Below are 19,711 nucleotides of genomic sequence, written 5' to 3' on the forward strand. Positions count from 1 at the left end.
CAGAAGGACAACCATCTCTGCAGCACTCCACCAATCAGGCCTTTATGGTAGAGTGGCCAGACGGAAGCCCCTCCTCAGTAAAAGGCACATGACAGCCCGCTTGGAGTTTGCCAAAAGGCACCTAAAGACTCTCAGACCATGAGAAACAATATTCTCTGGTCTGATGAAACCAAGATTGAACTCTTTGGATCGAATGCCAAGCGTCACGTCTGGAGGAAACCTGGCACCATCCCTACAGTGAATCATGGTGGTGGCAGCATCATGCTGTGGGGATGTTTTTCAGCGGCAGGGACTGGGAGACTAGTCAGGATTGAGGAAAAGATGAACGGCGCAAAGTACAGAGAGATCCTTGATGAAAAACTGCTCCAGCGCACTCAGGACCTCAGACTGGGGCAAAGGTTCACCTTCCAACAGGACAATGACCCTAAGCACACAGCCAAGACAACGCAGGAGTGGCTTTGGGACAAGTCTCTGAATGTCCTTGAATGGCCCAGCCAGAGCCCGGACTTGAACCCGATCGAACATGTCTGGAGAGACCTGAAAATAGCTGTGAAGCAACACTCCCCATCCAACCTGACAGAGCTTGAGAGGATCTGCAGAGAAGAATGAGAGAAACTCCCCAAATACAGGTGTGCCAAGCTTGTAGCATCATACCCAAGAAGAATCAATGCTGTAATCGCTGCCAAAGGTGCTTCAACAAAGTACTGAGTAATGGGTCTGAATACTTATGTAAATGTAATATTTCCGGGGTTAAAAATAAATAAATTAGCTAACATTTCTACAAACCTGTGTTTGCTTTGACATTATGGGGTATTGTGTGTAGATTTATGAGAATGTTTTATTTTTATTCAATTTTAGATAAGGCCGTAACGTAACAAAATCTGGAAAAAGTCAAGTGGTCTGAATACTTTCCGAAGGCACTATATGCCCATCATGGAACGAGAGATGAGATGATCATATAAGTTATTTTTCTCAAACAATAGATTTTTTCCCCTTTTGTTTCATTAGAAAACAAGACCCTATAGGCTACCCTTACCCTACTAGAAGAAAAGCTGGTTCAACAGCAATGCGTCGGGTGTCTTCCTTATCCTGGCCATGCATTAGCCAAGTAGCCTATCCATGAAAGGTTTCTAAATAGTCTACTTTTGCCTTCATGCTTTTTCATTATTCACAATTCACAAAGGCCTACCTGCATTACATAGGCTAATCCATTCGGCTTCTATCCATGCCCATTTCCAAAGAGCGCTTCTGGTCTGATTACCAAAGACTCGCTGCTGCGAACATCCTATAACGCCATATCAACAGTAGGCCTAGGCTATATCTTGCTTACTGAAAACATGCCTCACACATACAGTACAATTTACGGGAGCCTAGTATTTTTTAATTGCGGAGAAGTGTAATGCGTAAAGGTCTATACTTGTTGAAGCCAATTACAACAATGTTGACTGTCAACACTCCAAACATATTGAGCAAACACTGGATGTATTTTTCTTTTACTGTTGCTATTACTCGTTATTGTAGCCTATGCTATTTAATAAACTGTATCAATCCACAATGGACAAGGAAGAGAATATTCGGTGCCCCCATCCGAATTTGTGTTGATGACAACGCAAAGACTGTCAATAACCTACAGAGCTTGAGACAACGGCATGCAGTATTAAGCCACGAAACTTGTTGATTGGCCACCTATAATTTATTAATTAATCAAAACCCAGCCCTATCATGCCACCACCAGCTAATTCCTGCAATGAAAATAGCAACAATATTTCCGACACACCCCAGGACCTATAGCCCTACCGCCAGTGCTAAGATTTACCATTGCGTTAGGTTTGTTAAAATTGAGCCCAATGTCTCCTTCAAGTTTGTTACGCATCTTGAAGTACCCACTCTACCGGAAAAAATAATTATCCCTTCTTGCTGCTCTCTTTCTTCTCTCTATCTGACGTTGACATTAGCATAGGGTTTGGCAGAGGAGAGGGGCTGAAGACAGGGAAGCCTATTATCATATTAAAGGCAGATTTTTGTTGCACGGACACACAGCGTGGGATAAAATAAATCCTCATCAAAAGATGGAGGGAGTATAGCGCGTCATATGCATCATGCAGGATTTATGAGGTGCCTTGGAAGTGTACTGCTTTCTCTGTCTGTCCCGCTGTCTGTCCCGCTGTCTGTCCCTCTGTCTGTCCCTCTGTCTGTCCCTCTGTCTGTCCCTCTGATTGTCCCCCTGTTCTGTCTTTCACTATCTGGCGCCTTTCCCTCTTTCTTTTTCTTGCGCTCTGCTTTTGTTTTTATATTTTATGAAAATGGAATGACGTCACATTACCTTTCGATGCATTTTGTTCATACAAACTCAATCTGTTTCCCGTAGTTTGAATTAGTCATTGCAAATTGAATTTATCCATTGAGAGGCTTACAGAAGGACGCTGCAGGGCCCACTAGCACGCAGAGGTTTACAGGTTGTATTTACTTAGAACAAAGGCCTCATGAATCTCTCAGTGTTCTCTCTTACTCTCTCTGCTTCAGTCTGAGTTCTAGTGGCCATCCATATTTCCTGGTTCAAAAAGAGAGTTAAACTTACATCTAGCTCTTTATTACTGACTTTCTACTCGGAATTTGTATGGAAGTTAGCTCGCTATCTTATTGATCTGTATACCCCGGGTAGTAAAGTGATTTTGTAGTTGTTGTAGATCTCTCTACAGATTTTATATCCTAAAACAATTTAAAAGCAATCAGATTACGATAAACAAACTGTTCCCATGAGTCAACCTGTATGCATTATTTTATCTGCAGTGAAATTAGACATTAGTTCTCCCTGGAAATACAGTGGCTTGCGAAAGTATTCACCCCCTTTGGCATTTTTCCTATTTTGTTGCCTTAAAACCTGGAATAAAAAATTGTTTGGGGGGGGGTTTGTATCATTTGATTTACACAACATGCCTACCACTTTGAAGACGCAAAATATGTTTTATTGTAAAACAAACAAGAAATAAGACAAAAAAACTGAAAACTTGAGCGTGCACAACTAAACCCCCCAAAGTCAATACTTTGAAGAGCCACCTTTTGCAGCAATTACGGCTGCAAGTCTTATGGGGTATGTCTCTATAAGCTTGGCACATCTAGCCACTGGGATTTTTGCCCATTCTTCAAGGCAAAACCGCTCCAGCTCCTTCAAGTTGGATGGGTTCCGCTGGTGTACAGCAATCTTTAAGTCCTACCACAGATTCTCAATTGGATTGAGGTCTTTGCTTTGACTAGGCCATTCCAAGACATTTAAATGTTTCCCCTTAAACCACTCAAGTGTTGCTTTAGCAGTATACTTAGGGTCATTGTCCTGCTGGAAGGTGAACCTCCGTCCCAGTCTCAAATCTCTGGAAGACTGAAACAGGTTTCCCTCAAGAATTTCCCTGTATTTAGCGCCATCCATCATTCCTTCAATTCTGACCAGTTTCCCAGTCCCTGCCGATGAAAAACATCCCCACAGCATGATGCTGCCACGACGGATGGTGTTCTCGGGGTGATGAGAGGTGTTGGGTTTGCACCAGACATAGCGTTTTCCTTGATGGCCAAAAAGCTCAATTTTAGTCTCATCTGACCAGAGTACCTTCTTCCATATGTTTGGGGAGTCTCCCACATGCCTTTTGGCGAACACCAAACATGTTTGCTTATTTTTTTCTTTAAGCAATGGCTTTTTTCTGGCCACTCTTCCATAAAGCCCAGCTCTGTGGAGTGTATGGCTTAAAGTGGTCCTATGGACAGATACTCCAATCTCCGCTGTGGAGCTTTGCAGCTCCTTCAGGGTTATCTTTGGTCTCTTTGTTGCCTCTCTGATTAATGCCCTCCTTTCCTGGTCCGTGAGTTTTGGTGGGCGGCCCTCTCTTGACAGGTTTGTTGTGGTGCCATATTCTTTCAATTTTTTTATAATGGATTTAATGGTGCTCCGTGGGATGTTCAAAGTTTCAGATATTTTTTTATAACCCAACCCTGATCTGTACTTCTCCACAACTTTGTCCCTGACCTGTTTGGAGAGCTCCTTGGTCTTCATGGTGCCCCTTGCTTAGTGGTGTTGCAGACTCTGGGGCCTTTCAGAACAGGTGTATATATACTGAGATCATGTGACACTTAGATTGCACACAGGTGGACTTTATTTAACTAATTATGTGACTTCTGAAGGTAATTGGTTGCACCAGATCTTATTTAGGGGCTTCATAGCAAAGAGGGTGAATACATATGCACGCACCACTTTTCCGTTATTTATTTTTTATAATGTTTTGAAACACGTAATTTTTTTCATTTCACTTCACCAATTTGGACTATTTTGTGTATGTCCATTAGCTCAATGGTCCTCTGTAGCTCAATTGGTAGAGCATGGTGCTTGTAATGCCAGGGTAGTGGGTTCGATCCCCGGGACCACCCATACGTAAAAATGTATGCACACATGACTAAGTCGCTTTGGATAAAAGCGTCTGCCAAATGGCATATTATATTATTACATGAAATCCAAATAAAAATCAATTTAAATTACAGGTTGTAATGCAACAAAATTGAAAAAGCGCCAAGGGGGATGAATACTTTTGCAAGGCACTGTAGAAGAGAGATGTGTGCATGCGTGTGTGCATGTAAAGGGGGATGTATGGAACGTGTGGTTCCTCTTTTGCACCTTGGAGCTCAGGAGAAACCTTTGGAGGCCCCAACCAATCCCTCTGCTTTCCTGACATGTGTAGCCTATTAAATTGTCACTTGGATGGGCAAGAGGGCTATTCGAGACCTTGGAACTATAAGGTTCTTTCTGCGCTAAGCATAGTTCTGAGATATTGAGCATTAAAGTTTTGACATCCCAGATCTCAGAACAGTTTTGTAGTGAATTCTTCTTTCATAACCCATTAAGGTCCTCACCTTAAATGTATCTAAAGTGCAGAGTATCAAAATCCTAAGACATCTGTAATTCAGACATTTAATGATTAAATAAAGAAAACACCCTTCTTTCTAATCACATCATCAAATATATTAATTCATGTTCATCACACATTTGTTAAATAGATAGTTCCCTAAAATGTAAGAATGTGAAATGTGACTCGTTTCAGGAAACTAGGCATATGTCATGCGTCACTACTTTTACAGGAGAGCCATTTGAAAGTAAACTTTTTTTTTCTTCCAAAATGCGTTTTTGGGCAGAAATGCCTTCTGGAACATGTGAACTTTCATGTGCCTTAATAACACACTTTTATGCCATCTGTAAATATAAATACAATGGTTAAATTACGAGCCTAGTTGGTTTAGCCATGGAAAAAGCAACCTTCCTGCTAGCCGTGATTGGCTGAGATAATGAGTGGGCTGGACATACTGAGAGATGAGTTTCGATTGGTCTGCCAATCTCTAAAATGGCGCTGGAGGAGATGGCTGCCGTTTTACGGGCTTCTAACCAATTGTGCTATTGTTTGTGTTTTTTCGCGTTATTTGTAACTTATTTTGTACATAATGTTTCTGCCACCGTCTCTAATGACCGAAAATAGCTTCTGGATATCAGGACAGCAATTACTCACCTCGTACTGGATGAAGATTTTTTCTATAATGTGTCGGACGCGAAGGATTTTCTGGATATGTTCCGGGATTCTTCCGATGGCATTGAGGAGTACACCACATCAGTCACTGGCTTCATCAATAAGTGCATTGATGACATCGTCCCAACAGTGACCGTACGTACCCCAACCAGAAGCCATGGCAACATCTACACTGAGCTAAAGGGTAGAGCTGCCGCTTTCAAGGAGCGGGACTCTAACCCGGACGCTTATAAGAAATCCCACTATGCCCTCCGACGAACCATCAAACAGGCAAAGCGTCAATACAGGACTAAGATTGAATCGTACTACACCGGCTCCGACGCTTGTCGCATGTGGCAGGGCTTGCAAACTATTACAGACTACAAAGGGAAGCACAGCCGCGAGCTGCCCAGTGACACGAGCCTACCAGACAAGCTAAATAACTTCTATGCTTGCTTCGAGGCAAGCAACACTGAAGCATGCATGAGCGAATCAGTTGTTCTGCTCTCCGTAGCCGATGTAAGACCTTTAAACAGGTTAACATTCACAAGGCTGCAGGGCCAGACTGATTACCAGGACGTGTACTCCGAGCATGCGCTGACCAACTGGCAAGTGTCTTCACTTACATCACTTACAGTCTGTAATACCAACATGTTTCAAGCAGACCACCATAAGTAACACTAAGGTAACCTGCCTAAATGACTACCGACCCGTAGCACTCACGTCTGTAGCCATGTAGTGCTTTGAAAGGCTGGTCATGGCTCACATCAACACCATTATCCCAGAAACCCTAGACCCACTCCAATTTGCATACCGCCCCACAGATCCACAGATGATGCAATCTCTATTGCACTCCACACTGCCCTTTCCCACCTGGACAAAAGGAACACCTACGTCAGAATGCTATTCATTGACTACAGCTCAGCATTCAACACCATAGTGCCCTCAAAGCTCATCACTAAACTAAGGACCCTGGGACTAAACACCTCCCTCTGCAACTGGATCCTGGACTTCCTGACAGGCCGCCCCCAGGTGGTAAGGGTAGGTAACAACACATCCATAGAAGCAAACCGGATGGACATCATAAAAATGATCGGAGAGGTTGAGGGTAGAGGAAGTTCAGGAGTAAAAACAAACTAAATAGAATTATTGTAAAATTGACTGTGAACATAAAATGTATATAGTATGTATAAGCTGGAAGTAGAGGCCTAAGCATTGTTGTTCACTAGTTTACTCCAATTAGGGAAGGGGTGGTGGGGTTGGAAAGTAATAAAGGGAAAATAAAAAATAAAAAATAAAACAAAAGGATTCTTAACAGATTCTAGCCATAAGACTCCTGAACAGCTAATCAAATGGCTACACGGACTATTTGCATTATCCACCCCCACCCCCTCTTTTACGCTGCTGCTACACTCTGTTTATTATCTATGCATAGTCACTTTAACTCTACCTACATGTACATATTACCTCAATCACCTTGACTAACCTGTGCCCCCACACATTGACTCTGTACCGGTACCCCCTGGATATATTTTTTAGTTATCTATTTTTTACTTAACACTTATTTTCCATAAAACTGCATTGTTGGTTAAGGTCTTGTAAGTAAGCATTTCACTGTAAGCATTTCACCTGTTCTATTCGGCGCATGTGACAAAAAATATTTGATTTGATTTGATTTTAGCATGCTTCTGTCTATAACATGAGCTGGTCAGTATGTGTAGGTAATCCTTTCTAACACAGCTTTTTTGAAAGATATCACGAAGTAGAACTGCATAAGTGTTGCTCTCCACTTTTTGGAGGAGCGAGTTTTGAAATTAGTGGAATTAGAGTATGATAGCTAAGGAGATGGAGAAAAGTCGTTTTCTTTTCAAGTGTACTGTTAGCTAGCTAGATAACATTAGCTGGCTGGCTTGCTAGCTAACTTTACGTGTATGATCTTTGTAGTAATATTATTCGTATCTCAGAGCCATTTGCATTGCTAGGTATAGCCTAATGTTAGCTAGCTAACATTGAACCTGGTTGGTTGGCTACCTGCAGATTCATGCAGGGTAGTAACGTTATGAGTTGGGATTATGTTTCATTATTTAGCTAGCTAGCTACATGTCTAAACAAAAGACTCCGCTATGCAAGTAACCATTTCAATAGAATTTTTATGATGTCACTGCGACAACTGTCGATAGACATAGCTGGTAAATTCGCTCTGGCTATCTACTCCGATGTCCCAAAGTACAGAATAACTGACGAATTTACAAACGCTCAACACCCATTGAATAAAGCCGGTGTCAGTAAACGTTGGCAAAAAAGCATAATTAAATTGTTGCCAGCAGCACAGTTGCAGTCACCAACGCTCTGGATAACATAAAAACAGCCTAACCAGCTCTGTTAGGGCGAGTAAAATGGTCAGAGTGAGCTGTTCTCTCATTTGTGTCTGGAAGTAGCTAGCAAGCTAGCCATCTTTTGCCAGTTAGCTTGGTTGCTTGACTGCTGTTGTTAGGTCAGAATGCTCGGATCAATCCTACTCCTTGGCCACAGCGTCCAGTGTGCGCTCTGAACGCTCCGAGAGTGAAACGCTCTGAATTTACGAACGGACAATCTGACAACGCTCTGAGTTTACGATCGCCCAGAGCACACTCTGGCACTCCAGATTAAATTTACGAACACAACCGTAGTCATTTGTGTAAGTGCGTACATGTTGAATGCCCTTCCCTATAAGCATGCTGAAAATCTGTTGTTAATTTGTTTACTGTGAAATAGCATTGTGTCTGGTCAAACACTATTTTTTTCCAAAAATGTTTAGCAAGGGTTGGTAACAGAGTGATTTGGTCAGCTGTTTGAGCCAGTAAAGAGTGCTTTGCTATTCTTGGGTAGCGGAATGACTTTTCTTTCCCTCCAGGCCTGAGGGCACACACTTTTCTGTAGGCTTAGATTGAAGAGATGGCAAATAGGACTGGCAATATCGTCTGCTATCATTCTCAGTAATGTTCCATCCAAGTTGTCAAACCCAGGTAGCTTGTCATTGTTGATAGACAACAATATTTTTTTTTCACCTCTTCCACACTCACTTTACGGAATTCAAAATTACAATGCTTGTCTTTCATAATTTGGTCAGTTATGCATGGGTGTGTAGGTTCAGAAGTTGTTGTTGGCATGTCATGCCTAAATTTGCTAATCTTGCCAATGAAAAAATCATTAAAGTAGTTGGCAATATCAGTGGGTTTTGTGATGAATTAGCCATCTGATTCAATGAACGATGGAGCCGAGTTCAACTTTTTGGCCAAAATGTCATTTAAGGTGCTCCAAAACTTTTTACTATCATTCTTTATATAATTTATCTTTGTTTCATAGTACAGTTTCTTCTTCTTCATGATCAGTTTAGTCACATGATTTCTCAATTTACAGCACGTTTGCCAATCGGCTGTGCAGCCAGACTTATTTGCCATTCCTAGTTGCCTCATCCCTGTTAACCATGAAATATTTCAATTCCTCATCAATCCACTGGGATTTAAATGTTTTTACAGTAATGTTCTTAATGGCTGCATGATTATTAGTAACTGGAATAAGCAATTTCATAAATGTGTCAAGTGCAGTGTCTGGTTGCTCCTCATTTACACACCACAGACCAGAAAATATTATTTACATCTTCAACATAGGAATCACTACAAAACTTCTCGTATGACCTCTTATACACTATATTAGGCCCAGCCTTTGGAACTTTGGTTTTCCTAGATATAGCTACTATATTATGATCACTACATCCGATAGATTTGGATACTGCTTTAGAGTAAATTTCTGCAGCATTAGTAAAGATATGATCAATACATGTGGATGGTTTCATTCCTGTGCTGTTTGTAAATACCCTGGTAGGTTGACTGATAACCTGAACCAGGTTGCTGGCACTGGTTACGGTTTGAAGCTTTTTCTTGAGTGGGCAGCTTGATGAACCCAGTCAATATTTATACCTCTCTGTTGATATCACATACATGATCAAACATTTCAAGAATGGGTCTTTAGGTGAGGCAGGTGAACCTGTAGCCATATTACTTCAACAGCATTTAACATGAGATCCTCTCTAAGCTTTACAGGAATATGACTGAACATAAATGGCAACACCTCCACCATTGGCATTCCTGTCTCTTTTGAAGATGTTGAAACCATGTATTGCTTCCGCTGTATCATCAAAGGTATTATCTAAGTGAGTTTCAGAGATAGTCAGTATATGAATGTTATCTGTTACTAGCAAGTTATCGATTTCATGAACCTTGTTTCTTAGGCTACACATGTTAATGTGGGATATTTTTAGCACTTTTCTGGAATTCTTAATAGTTTTTATTGCTTTACTGGGAGGCTTATCGGAGGTAGAAATGACAGTGATATTTATGTTTGAGCTGATAGTGCAGGGTGAGTTGCACATAATGGACTTCCTACTAGGGCAAACCGCCTCCGTGCTAACAGTATAACAGTATAGGTTCATAGGCACATGATTACAGCATACAATAGCTGTAGGATTGACAGAGGCATTCAGAGGAGTTAAATTATGACTGCCAACACCCCTGGGACAATGTACATTTGCAATGTACAATGCAGCAGCACTATGACAACTCAGCGACACAAAGGTAGGGATTATCTGATCAGGGCTTGGGTCACTGATAAGTCATTGTCTCAACGCAGCCTTGAAATGCGTGGACAGGGTCCAGGAGCCAAGATGTTCTAGTTTGTTAGCGGGGGGTATAGTTCTGGTCCTGGAGTGATGGCTGCTTTTCATCCAGGGGTTGTGTCAATTAGAATTGAAGTCAGTCAATTCAGGAAGTGATTTTAATTTTAAATTAGAAAATGGAAAAACGTTTGAAATAAATAGCTTCTCCTTTTCGGTTTATTGAGAAATCATTGAAAATAGATGCCTTTTTCACTGTTTTTGAATTGGAATTTCAGTTTACTTCCTGAATTGACCCAACCCCTTTTTCATCATTACCATTCAATTAGAGATTGATAACACCTGGGTAACCCACTTTCCAGCAAATCAATTACCTTAATTTATAAATTAAGGGCCGGGGGGAATGAGTTCAGATGGTGGCACTCGAGTTCAGATGGTTCGCAGTCACATTTGAGAAGACTAGAGTCTAAGCTACGTGCATGCACACCCTCACACACACACAAAGACACATGCAAACACCATCCTATTCCACTGTAACAGTTTTGAACCTAACAACATGATGATCAAATGTACAATTTTATTACAACCCAATTAAGTCGTTAGATGCAGAACTTTCCATAACAGATGCTTTTTGTTTGCGGGGATTGTTTCACGGCTCGGGGGCTAAAGTCACATATGTTTCCCATAGTAAGGAGCTATCTGACAAGCCATTTTCTGGCCAGGGTCCATGGAGGAAATTCAGCACCAGGAGTCAGTGCTGGGGTGAGATGGTTCAGATTACTTTAATAAAGCAAGGAAAATGAGAGGGAGATGGAGAAACAGAGAGATGGTATGGAGAGATAAAGGCCTTTGTTCCAATGCCTGGGTGCTATTTTCCTCTCCCCTCTGATAAACATTGGCCAGTTTTCTTTAGTCCATGTCGATAACAAGCAGATAGGATTTAGGATCTAGGAAATGCACAGAAAAAACAACAAGCCTCTTCAACCTCTCGTGTGTGTGTGTGTGTGTGTGTGTGTGTGTGTGTGTGTGTGTGTGTGTGTGTGTGTGTGTGTGTGTGTGCGTGCGTGCGTGCGTGCATACAGAATTCCACAGATAATACATGTGTAGTGTATTTATATAAGGTTCATTTCTGGATTATACATTCACCAACATTATGAAAACTGAGTGAGCGTAATAACAGAAACTCTATTCAGGCTAACCTATTGACTGTGTAGCTGTCAATATTACATGACCTTCTGTTCAATTCTGTTCTGTTCAACTGAGTGTTCAAAACATTAGCAACACATTCCTAATATTGAGTTGCACCCCCTTTTGCCCTCAGAACAGCCTAATTTCGTCGGGGCATGGATTCTACAATGTGTAGAAAGTGTTCCACAGGGATGCTGGCCCATGTTGACTCCAATGCTTCCCACAGTTGTGTCAAGTTGGCTGGATGTCCTTTGGGTGGTGGACCATTCTGGATACACACGGGAAATTGTTGAGCGTGAAAAACCCAGCACTGTTGCAGTTTATGACACTCAAACCCGGTGCGCCTAGCACCTACTACCATACCCCTTTCAAAAGTGCTTAAATATTTTGTCTTGCCCATTCACCCTCTGAATGGCACACAATACTGTACACAGTCTCAATTGTCTCAAGGCTAAAAAATCATTCTTTAACCTGTCTCCTACCCTTCATCTACACTGATTGAAGTGGATTTAACTGGTGACATCAATACGGGATCATAGCTTTCACCTGGATTCACCTGGTCAGTCTATGTCATATTTTGTACACTCAGTGTATACAGTTGATGTCGGAAGTTTACATACACGTAGGTTGGAGTCATTAAAACCCGTTTTCCAACCACTCCACAAATTTCTTGTTAACAAACTATAGTTTTGGCAAGTCGGTTAGGACATCAACTTTGTGCATGACACAAGTAATTTTTCCAACAATTGTTTACAGACAGGTTATTTCACTTATAATTCACTGTATCACAATTCCAGTGGGTCAGACGTTTACATACACTAAGTTGACTGTGCCTTGGAACAGCTTGGAAAATTCCAGAAAATGATGTCATGGCTTTAGAAGCTTCTGATAGGCTAATTGACATCATTTAAGTCAATTGGAGGTGTACCTGTTGATGTATTTCAATGCCTACCTTCAAACTCAGTGCCTCTTTGCTTGACATCATGGGAAAATCAAAAGAAATCAGCCAAGACCTCAGAAAAGAAATTGTAGACCTCCACAAGTCTGGTTCATCCTTGGGAGCAATTTCCAAATGCCTGACGGTACCACGTTCATCTGTACAAACAATAGTACACAAGTTTAAACACCATGGGACCACGCAGCCGTCATACCGCTCAGGAAGATTAACGTACTTTGGTGCGAAAAGTGCAAATCAATCCCAGAACAACAGCAAAGGACCTTGTGAAGATGCTGGAGGAAACAGGTACAAAATTATCTATATCCACAGTAAAACAAGTCCTATATCGACATAACCTGAAAGGCCGCTCAGCAAGGAAGAACCCACTGCTCCAAAACCGCCATAAAAAAGCCAGACTACGGTTTGCAACTGCACATAGGGACAAAGATCGTACTTTTTGGAGAAATGTCCTCTGGTCTGATGAAATAAAAATAGAACTGTTTGGCCATAATGACCATCATTATGTTTTGAGGAAAAAGGGGGCTGCTTGCAAGCCGAAGAACACCATCCCAACCGTGAAGCACGGGGGTGGCAGCATCATGCTGTGGGGGTGCTTTGCTGCAGGAGGGACTGGTGCACATCACAAAATAGATGGCATTACATTTACATTTACGTCATTTAGCAGACGCTCTTATCCAGAGCGACTTACAAATTGGTGCATTCACCTTATAGCCAGTGGGATAATGTCACGTTCGTTGAATGACGGGTCAGACCAAGGCGCAGCGTGATATGCGTACATGTTTATTAAACTTTAAACACACGACAAAACAACAAAGGAAACGAAACTTGAAGTCCAAGGTAGAACACACAATATACCTTACAAGGAACAAGATCCCACCACTAGACAGTGCCAATAGGCTGCTAAAGTATGGTCCCCAATCAGAGACAACGAGCGACAGCTGCCTCTGATTGGGAACCACACCGGCCAACATAGAACTAGACATACTAGATCCTCATACATAGAACAAGCACAACAAGGAATATACACACCCTGACTCAACATATAAGCGTCCCCTGAGTCAGGGCGTGACAGATAACCACTTTACAATATTATTATTATTTATTTTTATTTTTTGGGGGGTGGGGTAAGGGTGGGTAGAAGGATTACTTTATCCTATCCCAGGTATTCCTTAAAGAGGTGGGGTTTCAAGTGTCTCCAGAAGGTGGTGAGTGACTCCGCTGTCCTGGCGTCGTGAGGGAGCTTGTTCCACCATTGGGGTGCCAGAGCAGCGAACAGTTTTGACTGGGCTGAGCGGGAACTGTGCTTCCGCAGAGGTAGGGGGGCCAGCAGGCCAGAGGTGGATGAACGCAATGCCCTCGTTTGGGTGTAGGGACTGATCAGAGCCTGAAGGTACGGAGGTGCCGTTCCCCTCACAGCTCCGTAGGCAAGCACCATGGTCTTGTAGCAGATGCAAGCTTCAACTGGAAGCCAGTGGAGTGTGCGGAGGAGCGGGGTGACATGAGAGAACTTAGGAAGGTTGAACACCAGACGGGCTGCGGCATTCTGGATGAGTTGTAGGGGTTTAATGACACAGGCAGGGAGCCCAGCCAACAGCGAGTTGCAGTAATCCAGACGGGAGATGACAAGTGCCTGGATTAGGACCTGTGCCGCTTCCTGTGTAAGGCAGGGTCGTACTCTCCAAATGTTGTAGAGCATGAACCTACAGGATCGGGTCACCGCCTTGATGTTAGCGGAGAATGACAGGGTGTTGTCCAGGGTCACGCCAAGGCTCTTCGCACTCTGGGAGGAGGACACAACGGTGTTGTCAACCGTGATGGCGAGATCATGGAACGGGCAGTCCTTCCCCGGGAGGAAGCGCAGCTCCGTCTTGGCGAGGTTCAGCTTGACGTGGTGATCTGTCATCCACACTGATATGTCTGCCAGACATGCAGAGATGCGATTCGCCACCTGGTTATCAGAAGGGGGAAAGGAGATGATTAGTTGTGTGTCGTCTGCGTAGCAATGATAGGAGAGGCCATGTGAGGATATGACAGAGCTAAGTGACTTGGTGTATAGCGAGAATAGGAGAGGGCCTAGAACTGAGCCCTGGGGGACACCAGTGGTGAGAGCACGTGGTGCGGAGACAGATTCTCGCCACGCCACTTGGTAGGATGAGGAAGGAAAATTATGTGGATATATTGAAGTAACATCTCAAGACATCAGTCAGGAAGTTAAAGCTTGGTCGCAAATGGGTCTTCCAAATGGACAATGACCCAAGCATACTTCCAAAGTTTTGGAAAAATGGCTTAAGGACAACAAAGTCAAGGTATTGAAGTGGCCATCACAAAGCCCTGACCTCAATCCTATAGAAGATTTGTGGGCAGAACTAAAAAAGCGTGTGCGAGCAAGGAGGCCTACAAACCTGACTCAGTTACACCAGCTCTGTCAGGAGGAATGGGCCAAAATTCACCCAACTTATTGTGGGAAGCTTGTGGAATGCTACCCGAAATGTTTGACCCAAGTGAAACAATTTAAAGGCAATGCTACCAAATACTAATTGAGTGTATGTAAACTTCTGACCCACTGGGAATGTGATGAAAGAAATAAAAGCTGGAATAAATAATTCTCTCTACTATTATTCTGACATTTCACATTCTTAAAATAAAGTGGTGATCCTAACTGACCTAAGACAGGTAATGTTTACTAGGTTTAAATGTCAGGAATTGTGAAAAACTGAGTTTACATGTATTTGGCTAAGGTGTATGAAAACTTCCGACTTCAACTGTATGTCTATTAGCGCCAATGCCCTGTAGCATTGTGGATCCCTATTCTTCATTGTACACTGACTTCCTGACTCTTTTCTTCCTGCAGTGTTCCGACGTTCCATGAACTACCGGAGGAGATTCTAAGCAAGCTAGCTGATGTCCTTGAGGAGGTAGGTCCTCTGTTGAAAGCCAGTTACATACACAAATGTGTTCGCCAAGGATACACATTTCTATGGAAACAAAAGTGCATTGCGTGAATGGAGAATGGATGCCTACGGGTTGGGGATGACATTCTTGCTATGCTGAAGGCAGAGGAGGTTTGAGATTTCTGAGCAACTGGGTATGGTGTTGATATACTTGTATGTGATGTGACAACACATACAATTGAAATCTAATTGAAATTGTTGAAGGAATCTCACCGGTCAAAGACGTCAGATCACCACTTTTTGCCCAGAGGAATGTAAATATTGTACCTGTTCTCTGGCTTTATATTTTTTGTTCATGTTTCCTCTCTGAATTATTTCAGACTTCTGGTGGTTTTGTTTAAGGTTATATGTTTTCTTTTGACATCGCAATAGCAATTATTTTTTTAGCACTACCCTTCTGAGCTCCATTTATACTATTTGTTATCCTTTTTCCTTTGATATATTCTCCAGTTTTACTTTGGCTGCTTTTTACATGTATTTTGTGCTGCAGGCTTTTAGAAGCCTGTTCCATTTCTCTCTCTCTGTGTGTGTGTGTGTTCAGATAATGACCAGGAAGAGGTCCCAATTTCGGCCATAAAGTGTTCACTTCACAAGGACAGAAAAATCTTTTAATTATGCTAAACTATGAAAATCTATGCACTCTCTACACTCTCTACAACTTAAGGCTTTTCCTATTCCATTTTGTTTCTTTCAACATAAATATTTACCTCTCTTTCATGAGAATGAATACATGACACAAAGTCATTAAAGTTCATTTTAAAGCTAAAATAATTTCTCTGCATGCTATTCCATTTGTGTAAATTGCCTGCCATGCCGTAGAAAACAGAGAACCATCCTGACTGCAGTGGTAAAATGAATCAATGGGTTTAAAAAAGAACAGACCATCTGACCAATGTTTGGGACAATCACTGTCTGCCAAACACAAACCTAAATAACATGTTAACACCATGTTTGTGAGAGCCCCTCTGTGTCATTCAATACTCTGTTGTATTCACCATAGTACTGTTCATTCTAATGTAAATCAGGTGCTGTCTTATTGATTTGTCTGAGACAAACTGAGACATACTGTGCATTTGGAAAGTATTCAGACCCCTTCCCATTTTACACATTTTGTTACTTTACAGCCTTATTCTAAAATGTATTAAATAATTTTTCCCCCTCAACAATCTACACACCCCATATACCCCATAATGACAAAGAAAAAACAGGTTTTTAGACATTTTTGCAAATGTATTAAAAATATAAAACAGAAAAGCCTTATTTACATAAGTATTCAGACCCTTTGCTATGAGACTCGAAATTGAGCTCAGATGCATCCTGTTTCCATTGATCATCCTTGAGATGTTTCTACAACTTGATTGGAGTCCATCTGTGGTAAATTAAATTGATTGGACATGATTTGTAAAGGCACACACCTGTCTATATAAGGTCCCACAATTGACAGTGCATGTCAGAGCATAAATCTAGCTATGAGGTCGAAGGAATTGTCCATAGAGCTCCGAGACAGGATTGTGTTCAGGCACAGATCTGGGGAAGGGTACCAAAAAATATCTGCAGCATTGCAGGTCCCCAAGAACACAGTGGCCTCCATCATTCTTGAATGGAAGAACTTTGTCACCACCAAGACTCTTCCTAGAGCTTGCCGCCTGGCCAAACTGAGCAATCAGGGGAGAAGGGCGTTGGTCAGGGAGGTGATGGTCACTCTGACAGAACTCCAGAGTTCCTCTGTGGAGATGGGAGAAACTTCCCGAAGGACACTCCATCAATCAGGCCGTTATGGTAGAGTGGCCAGACATAAGACACTCCTCAGTAAAAGGCACATGACAGCCCGCTTGGAATTTGCCAAAAGGCACCTAAAGACTCTCAGACCATGAGGAACAAGATTCTCTGGTCTGATGAAACCAAGATTGAGCTCCTTGGCCTGAATGCCAAGTGTAACGTCTGGAGGAAACCTGGCACCATCCCTGTGGTGAAGCATGGTGGTGGCAGCATCATGCTGTGGGGATGTTTTTCAGCGGCAGGGACTGGGAGACTAATCAGGATTGAGGGAAAGATGAACAGAGCAAAGCAAGAGATCCTTGATGAAAACCTGCTCCAAAGCACTCAGGACCTCAGACTGGGGCGACGGTTCACCTTCCAACAGGACAACGACCCTAAGCCAATACAATGCAGGAGTGGTTCGGGACAAGTCTCTGAATGTCCTTGAGTGGTCCAGCCAGAGCCCGGACTTGAACCCGATCAAAAATCTCTGGAGAGAACTGAAAATAGCTGTGCAGCAACGCTCCCCATCCAACCTGACAGAGCTTGAGAGGATCTGCGGAGAAGAATGGGAGAAACTCCCCAAATACAGGTGTGCCAAGCATGTAGCGTCATACCCAAGAAGACTCGAGGCTGTAATCGCTGCCAAAGATGCTTCAACAAAGTACTGAGTAAAGGGTCTGAATACTTATGTAAAGGTGATATTTAAGTTGTTGCTTTTTTTTATACATTTGCTAAAATTTCTAGAAACCTGTTTCTGCTTTATCGTTATGGGGTATTGTGTCTAGATGATTGAGGAAAAAAACACACATATCTAACCCTTGTTGATAACAGGCATATTGGGGTAGATCGCTAGAACACCACCCAGGATTTGACTGCTAGGCTGAACAACAGGAAGACAATGTAACCTCTCTCCATGTTTTGACGTTGGATGACCATAATATACAAAGGTCAGCATCTGTTTCTATGGCCAGTGTGTTTAGTTGGTCTGGTGTGGCACATTGGTCACAGTGTATTGATCGGCTGAGCCCTCTACAAGCTAAATGTCACACAGCTTTGTCTTACAAAGGCCATATACTCACTCTCACATGCCACATCCAACCATCTTTGCCTATATAAATGGCAGTGTTGCACGTAATCCTGTCTTTACAGGTTAACACACCTACCTGTGTGTGTGTGTATGAGGTTCAAGGAGAGGCTTTCAAATCAAGAGAAACCACAGGAAATGAGAGCGTGAAGAATAGGGAGCGTGCATGCATGCGTGCGTGCGCGTGCGTGCACATGCACCTATGTGCTTATGTGTGAATGTGTTTGTGCTTTCAAAGGCGTGACGTTGTCAGGTGTCAGAAGAGGCTTGGATTGTTGCTTCAGGGGACTCTGCACCCCAAGGAAACATGTCTAAGGTGTCTCACCCTGGGGTGAAGGGGTATTAGACAGAGGTGTCTGGGTGACTCATCCTTCTCATTTATCCTCTCCTCTCTGGTTCCAGACACACTATGAGGATGGAGAGTACATCGTCAGACAGGGAGCCACAGGAGACACCTTCTTCATCGTCAGTAAGGGAATGGTGAGACCCTCATCATCATCAACATTATTGATAAAGGGCTCTCAGCCAGACATGTTACCTTCTGTCCTAGCCAGGGAGCCAAATAAGTTCAATGACTCACCCCATTCAAATTATCAAGATGTACAGTATCTATCTGTCTCAACTAGTGGAACAAACATCTCTCATCTCTCCCTCTCTCTCCCTGCCTTTACCCTTCCCTGTCCACATTCCTCTCTCCTTCTCTTTCTCAATCCCTCTGTTTCTTTTCCTGGGTCTTCCTTTCCCTTTATGTCCTCTAGATCATATTAAAAGTTGAATTATTGCTCTGTCCCTCAGATTAGCTATGTATTTCTGGTGAACGTGATGTCATACCGCAATATAACCTTCTAATGAATGAAGATGGAAGCCTTAATTAAGTCAAATGACCTTCTATATATCTTCACTTTGGCCAGTTCTGCTGGACCTCCATCGCTCAGTTGTCAGCTAGCTAATGACCTGGTCAGTGGTTCCTCACAGACCATAGCACCAAGATGTCCATCAAATATGTACAAAGATTTAGCATGCACAGATATGTCCATCACCCCTGCTCTGCATTAACCTCACTTTGATGTTGAATAATGTAGTGATTAGTCAATCATACAGTTACAGAAATATCCATTACAGAAGGGTTTGAGGTACTTACAGTGCAGCACATGGTCCCATAGGTCCCTTCTCTCAGAATGTATAATTGCTCACTCCCCCCTCATGGATTTAAAGTGGCACCCCCACCCCTTTGTCCAGGTGAATGTGACCAGGGAAGACAAGCCCAGCGGGGATCCTGTCTACCTCCACAGCATGGGGAAAGGAGACTGGTTTGGAGAGAAGGCCCTGCAAGGGTAAGACTGATAACCCCTCTACCCACACTTCTAACTCCCACTCCTTGCCTCTCTCGCTCTAGGAAGGTGCTCTGTAGCAATGGATGATACGAGCTACATGATATCAGAATTGTGACCAGAATGTCTGTTATGTGCATACCCCCAATAAACCACATGCGTCACAATGCCTGAGTGATCTCCCCCCTGACACATTGTGAAGTACCTTGAGAACCGGGCAAGTGTTGTATAAATCCAAGCATCGTTATCA

At 42.7% G+C, this 19,711-nt stretch overlaps 1 protein-coding gene across 2 annotated transcripts in view; it reads left to right on the top strand.

The window, feature by feature from the left end:
* LOC121553393 (cGMP-dependent protein kinase 1) overlaps nucleotides 1–19,711 on the top strand; it is a 169,753-nt gene that overhangs the window by 115,246 nt on the left and 34,796 nt on the right. For both annotated transcript variants that reach the window (XM_041866461.2, XM_041866460.2), the window contains exons 5-7: nucleotides 15,186–15,249; nucleotides 18,533–18,610; nucleotides 19,370–19,464. In XM_041866461.2, coding sequence (XP_041722395.1) covers nucleotides 15,186–15,249; nucleotides 18,533–18,610; nucleotides 19,370–19,464 — 237 coding nt within the window. The remainder of the gene's footprint in view (nucleotides 1–15,185; nucleotides 15,250–18,532; nucleotides 18,611–19,369; nucleotides 19,465–19,711) is intronic.

This window comes from Coregonus clupeaformis, chromosome 37, assembly GCF_020615455.1.
Source record: "Coregonus clupeaformis isolate EN_2021a chromosome 37, ASM2061545v1, whole genome shotgun sequence".
Taxonomy (NCBI): Eukaryota; Metazoa; Chordata; class Actinopteri; order Salmoniformes; family Salmonidae; genus Coregonus; species Coregonus clupeaformis.